Source organism: Monopterus albus, unplaced genomic scaffold (assembly GCF_001952655.1).
Source record: "Monopterus albus unplaced genomic scaffold, M_albus_1.0 scaffold40.1, whole genome shotgun sequence".
NCBI lineage: Eukaryota > Metazoa > Chordata > Actinopteri > Synbranchiformes > Synbranchidae > Monopterus > Monopterus albus.
This window is the reverse complement of record NW_018127920.1, coordinates 6,863,882-6,870,641: the sequence shown is the minus strand read 5'-3', so window position 1 is coordinate 6,870,641 and position 6,760 is coordinate 6,863,882. Positions and strand designations below refer to the sequence as shown.

Here is a 6,760-nt window from a genome sequence, read left to right as displayed (position 1 = left end):
TTGCATGCTGGGTTGTTACTCTACTTGGTTTTGTAATTTTTGGGTGTAAACTACATCTATATAATGTGTTAATAAACTCCTCAGTTTCTGTGTGCTTGTTAGGATTCAACAAATCTATATTAAAGTCACCACATATGAACATTAATTTATGACTTATTGTCAAGTAATTTTCTTCCATCCAGTCATTAAATTTTTCTATGCTGGCTCCAGGTGCTCTATAAATACAGCTTATTACAACATTTTTCTTTTTTTCCACGAGTATTTCTACAGTCACACACTCCAGCAAATTATCCACCACCCTTGACATTTTCTCCATTCTCTTATAACTAAAGTTTTTATCTATGTACAAGGCCACACCACCTCCCATCTTATTCTCTCTGTTTGTGCATACCAAGTCATAGCCATCAAGGTCAAAATCCATTCCCCTTACAGTGTTAATCCAAGTTTCAGAAATAGCAATTATATTAAAAGAATGTTTTAGACTACTAAGATAATGTTTTATACTCTGAAAGTTTGCGTATAAACTTCTGCTATTAAAGTGAATTAGTGATAATTTGTTTTCAGTCTTGACATTGCTGTTAAACTGCTCATCCGTGTAATACTTGCAGTTATTTTCAGAGTTCTTAAAAAAGTTTTTTTCAGGGTCAAAATCTTTGTCCGGTTCATGATAATGAATTTCAGTATTTCCAATAGTGTTCAGTTCCAGCTCCAGTCCCTCAAAAACTATTAACTTCTGTAACAAATCACTTGCCTCATTCCGTACATGGGTCATGTACGGAATGAGATGCAACTGAACTTAATTACAGCTGCTGTGTGTCATATTTGCATTAAATACTGTCGCCATGTTAGGTGTGATTAATAAAAATGTTATTACATTTTTATTCAGTTTCAACTTCAAGTCATGTTTTCTAAGGCTTGTCCATCAGTACTTGCATGTACAGTATCACCTGTTAATAAACCTTACAACTGTACTAGACAAAGTCAACTGCTCAGATCTGGGAGCAGCAACATTTCTATGACAAAGTCAGATGGGTCAAGAATATAGTCCGATGCTCAGACTAATTGCAAACAAGATAACAGTTAATCCAAATTATCTAAACCACTTTTTTTGGAGGTGAATCTGAAAGTAAACATACCCATGAAGCTGCTAATTATCCCTAAATGCAAAAGAAAACTGTGTACAAACACTGAAGTATAGTAAATCACAGCTGAAGTCAGTCTGTACACCGATAGATGGATTACAACAGTTTGTGTAACAATGTTATTGTTTACCTTCAATTTCTCACCCAAATAGGTTTGACTAACCTGGGGCTTTGTTTTCTCTATTAACCAGTGTCTGTGTGGGTCACAGTAATAACTACTATTTCATTCTGCTTACATGCTCAGACCTTATAAGCCTTTTGAGACATCGTTCCACTGGCAGTTATTGCATTATGTCTACATTTTGTTCTTCTTTTTATGCTCTCCTGAATAGTACCTCTGATCTTTTCCACATTTCAGGGTCAGTCTTGGCCAAAAAGACTCTCTTCTAAAAATTACATTCCTATATAGCCTATGCAACTACTCTGCAAATGCTGATACATTTTGTAGTGAACTTTTTTGGTTATTAGATTATATTCTGATGCAACATAACTAATTTGTGAATGAATGAACCGCTGCATTTTCAGCAGCTGAAAAAGATGGAGAAGGGATGCTGCTGATCATCACATCTGATGTTTGTCTCCATGGCCCCTCCTGGAGATCACGCTCGAGTTTGTCAGTCTGGATGATCTGAATTTCATTCTGTCACTTTTTGTAAATGGAGTCTGTAGTCAGCACTAAACTGTGTCGCTGTGAACCATCCACGTCATCAATATGTGGTTGAACAATACACAAACACTCACAGTTGCCACTTGTGCTTGAGTCGGTGTTGTGAATCAATCATGACACCTTAAATTTTATTATCACAACGTAGAACATTCCATTTTGCAGGACATACACTTTACTGATGATTGGATTTTCAAGCACTCACAACAATGCAACATTATGAATTTCAACCAGATTATGCCAGTAGGCCTGTTCTTTGTCCTTTCTTGGATAAAAAAAAGTGGTGGAGCGTCGTTCCAGCAGCACTACACCAATGGTTAATCTGTCTCTTTTGCTTTGTTGGTATTACATTATCAGTAAAATGCTTCCAGCCAATGTATTTTTTTCAAATCTTCCAGCACACGACTCACAGGTCTTGGTTAAGAGTAAACAAAACTAAAAAAAAAAGACACCAGAACTCAAGGGGGAGTTAACCTGAAGCCAATTGAAAGACAATGCTGTGCTTTATGCCTTTTGCCGCTCTCCCCACTTGTTCTGTCAGTAGGAAAATGCAGCATTTCATTCATTCAAAAATTACGTTGCATTGGAATACAATGCAACAGTGAAGGCCTTCCTTACAAAACATAGCTGCATTTGCATTTTAGTTGCATAGAAACATTTTAAGAGAATGGGCGACTGAACAAGTAGGCTATAAACTAGTAATCTGTAAATTAAGACAGCGTTGTGATACTCGGCTGTTAAACCCTCATTCTGCTCCTTGTGTTTTAATGAAGCTGTATTGACAGGATCGTTTTACAAAGTCCACATAACTACAGGGTTATGACAGCAGCTGTGTGATAGGTCAGATTTCATTCAAGCATACTTTACTATTCATTATTTCTTAGCATAACATAAATATGTTAACCATGTTTAACAGATCTTTGACTAGAAACGTGAAGCCCAGTGTAACAGATAATAATTATATCTGATGGAGTACCTGTATGATACGGATTATGGTCAGACAGTTCTACTGTATAAAAATGTGGCCTAAACAAAAACACGACTCTGCAGCGTGGATACAGTACTTCAGGCAGTCACGCTCTGATTTGTGTTCTTGAGAACAAAGACCTGACACTTCTAAGTGTAATCCACATAACATGGTACTTGAACTGGAAAGATATCTTAAAGTAATCAGGTACACACCCCAATATACTGAATCTCCAGGTCATGGTACTGCTTGGCACCAAGGATCCACTTCACCACGTATGCTGCAGTGATGTCTGGGAAGTCATAGGGCCAGTTCTTGCCATGGCCTACCCAACCAGGAAATGCCCAGGGCAAACCTGCATACAGGTACACAGGAACACACATGCAAAGCTGGAGCTGCTTTGTGTACTATCAGTTAGGGATGCACACCCTCAATCCTTAACCAATAATAAGAATCCCAACTGATTAATACTATCAGTTAAAATTTTTTAAACCATCTGCTGAAAAATAGGCTATAGGGCCTACATATCAGCTTCATGGGGGGATTAAGGCATTTGCTCTGAAAAGAGGTAATGTTCATGGCCTCCATCTAATATATCACACGTCTAAAGTAACTGGAGCTGCCTCAGAACAGAAGCTACTTTGTTTTGCTATTTTACTCCGTTCACAGTTCTGTGTGTGAGACACTCATCTATTCTAAATAGCCTAGCATTTTCATCTTGTTGGTAAACGGTTAATGGTTGGTTGTTTAAAAAACCCCCAACTAGGAGTCAAAAAAAAAAAAAAAAAAAAAAAAAAAAAAAAAAAAAAACACAACAACTTTGAAAATGTGCATCCTTACTACCAATTTTTAGTATTTACATCAAACTCATGCCCCCAGCCGGTGTCTGTTTGCCCACTGAGACTAGATTTTCCACCAGTCCTGTTTGCCAATGTAAATAAATAAATAAATACAAATACATGCTTCATATGTCAGACTTGCTAAACTTGTAAAACTAGTCTGTGGTAAGGTCCCCTGCTTGTTAAACATGTTGCCATATGTTTTCAAACCATATGAGACTATATTGTATGTATATGCATTCAAAAACACTAGGCTACATCAACTAATGAAGTCATACTTTGATCACAAGTTTACTTTTACATTCTCATGTGATCGTTAGTTCCATTAGATTCTGCTTTATCAGCTGTTAGTCTGACCTCATTGGAGAGTAGAGCAAAGGAAGACATGACAGTGCACCTTCTCACCAATGAGTGTAATGTTTGGGTTCCTCTTCTTGGCTTCTTTCATAAGCCACCACTCATAGCCTCTGAAATAGTTCTCGTCATTATCATAGTGCATGTGCGATGGCTCTGTTCCATCTGAAAATGATAATAGTTCAGTATTAAAACCATGAGATGGCATACTACAAAGCAGCTTGTTTCTTCATTAAATCATCTATGGGTCCAAAGTTTATCTATGATCCATTCTCTACTTTCTCAGAACAGTCAGGTTAAACTATACAAGATCTGTTCTAATGGTAGAGGTCTGTTGTTCTGTAACTGTTAACCACCAAGAATCTATAATATACAAGATCTGTTCTAATGGTAGAGGGGGGGGGAACAAACAAACAAACACAAAATGTGTAAGACTTTACATCTGCAAGTAAAAATACACGACTACAGTCATGGCCAAAAACATTGGCACCCCTGCAATTCTGTTAGATATGTACTGGTTTAAGTTACAGTACATTAAGTTACACGTTAATATAGATTATGTAATAGAATAGTGTGTTTGTGTGAACTGGACAATGGGCTTATATAATTTGGCCAAGATGTTTCCTATTTTGGGGTACATCTCAGGGTGCAGTCTCCTAAAACTGGAGACAGGAAGCTAAGTTCGGAAATTGACGTAACAGCCTAAGAAAGCTGTGGATAAAAAGGGTAAGGCTGAAGGGCGTAGAAGGAGAATGCTTCTGTGACAGAAGAGTGTGTGCTTTTTCAGACCCAGGCCTGGGTAGGGGGAACGGACTCTGGACTGACTGGACCCCTGACCAAGACTGACTGACTCTGTGACAATCTTCTTATTTAATACTGTATCTATTCCATTGCAGGAGAGGTGATTCTGTTCTCTGTTCCCCAACTACCAGATTACCTATTCAACTACTACCCTGTTCAGAATAATTGTAATATTAAATGATTATTTAAATTGGGATGATTTATCTAAATTAATTTAGTCTGTATCAGATTCTAGATACTACAGATAAGGCACCACTTCTACCAGAAAACTGTTACAATCACAAATTCGTTGGTATTCTCATGTTTATTTCTATGGTTTGGTTTGGTTCTCCATGCTCGGTGTGGGCCACACCGAGCATGGAGAACCAAAGAAAAGAAAGAAGAGCAAAGAATTGTCTGAAGATCTGAGAACCACAATAGTGGAAAAGCCTGGACAGTCTCAAGGCTCCAAGTCCATCTCCAGAGATCTGGCTGTTCCTGTGTCCACTGTGTACAACATTGTCAAGACATTTACAGCCCATGGTGTTGTAGCTAATCTCATGGATGTGGACGAAAGAGAAAATAGATGACAAATTGTTCAGATGGTGGATAAAGAACCTTGATCAACTTTCAAACAAATTCAACCTGACCTACAGGCACAGGGTGCAACAGTGTCAGCTCACAGTATCCGTCACCATCTGAATGACAAAGGACGTGATGGTAGTAGACCCAGGGGGACCCACTGCTGACACAGAGACATAAAAAAGCTAGAGTGGAGTTTGCCAAAATCTACCTGAGGAAGCCACAGTCCTTCTGGGAGAATGTCCTGTGGACAGATGAGACTAAAATAGGGCTTTTTGTTCAGGCACATCATTCTATTGTTTTCAGAAAACAAAAGTGGCCAACAATGAATCCAGCTCTAAATCCCATAGATCACCTGTGGAGAAATCTCAGAACAGCAGCTGGGAGAAGGAACCTTCAAATCTGAGAGACCTGGAGTAGTTTGCAAAAGAAGAGTGGTCCAGAATTCCAGTAGAGAGGTGGAAGAAATTCTCTGAAGGTTTCAGGAAGTGACTGATGTCAGTTATTTTGTCCAAAGCATGTGCTACCAGATATTAAGTTGAGGGAGTCAATAATTTTGTTCAGTCCATTTTTGGAGTTCTGTGTGGAATGGATCAGATTTGGATTTTTTGTTTCTCTGCGTTTTTGTGTTGTTCCAATGCAAACAAAAGAAATAAACATGAAAATATCAACAAATTTGTGATTGCAACAATTTTCTAAAAGTGATGCCTTATCTGACAGAAATGCAGGGGTGCCAGTACTTTTGGCCATGTCTGTACATGTAATCAAGAGTTGACATTCTCAGCAACATACTGAAATAACCCCACATTGTTAAAACTGCATTTTATTCCAAAACATTTCAAAGAAATGTAGGGCTGCATGACAAATTGTTTATGTGCAAGTGATTTCAATCTCACTCTCACATGACAATGGTTATGTTGTGTTTGCATTAGCAGTGAGGTCCCTTATATCAAACTAAGCCCTCACTTTTCCTGGCTAAGATGCGTTAACCAATAATCGCAACTAATAGCTGCAAAGTGATTTATTTCTGCCTCACCTGCTATTTGGCACTAGGTGTACAAGGCAGGCAGCACAACATTTGAAAAATAGTTGCAGTAGGGCATAAAATTAGAGCTGTAGCGATTATTCGACTTAATCGATTATGATAATTAGTCGATTTGCATATTAATCGTCGACTTGTCATATGTAGGAAACAAAAAAAAAAAGTAAGACAAGTTTCAGTTTCACACTCCAGAGCAGATGGTGGCGGTAATGCGCCAAAAGCTGGATGCCAACCGCCCTTTAAAAGGACGCAGAAGAAGATAAGTAGGAAGTAGGCAGTAACGCGAGCATAGATACACATAGCACTAGCAGCATGGTGTGTCCGGGGAACGCGAAAATACCGCGACTGCAGTCACCAAAGGTTTGGAAGTATTTCACACAGATACCAAAC

The 6,760-nt window shown here is 38.4% G+C and overlaps 1 protein-coding gene across 2 annotated transcripts in view; it reads right to left on the bottom strand.

Annotated features, from left to right (window-relative positions):
- galcb (galactosylceramidase b) overlaps positions 1 to 6,760 on the bottom strand; it is a 21,190-nt gene that overhangs the window by 11,381 nt on the left and 3,049 nt on the right. For both annotated transcript variants that reach the window (XM_020599309.1, XM_020599310.1), the window contains exons 4-5: positions 4,018 to 4,131; positions 2,989 to 3,128 (exon numbers count right to left, since the gene is read on the bottom strand). In XM_020599309.1, the coding sequence (XP_020454965.1) occupies positions 2,989 to 3,128; positions 4,018 to 4,131 (254 nt within the window). The remainder of the gene's footprint in view (positions 1 to 2,988; positions 3,129 to 4,017; positions 4,132 to 6,760) is intronic.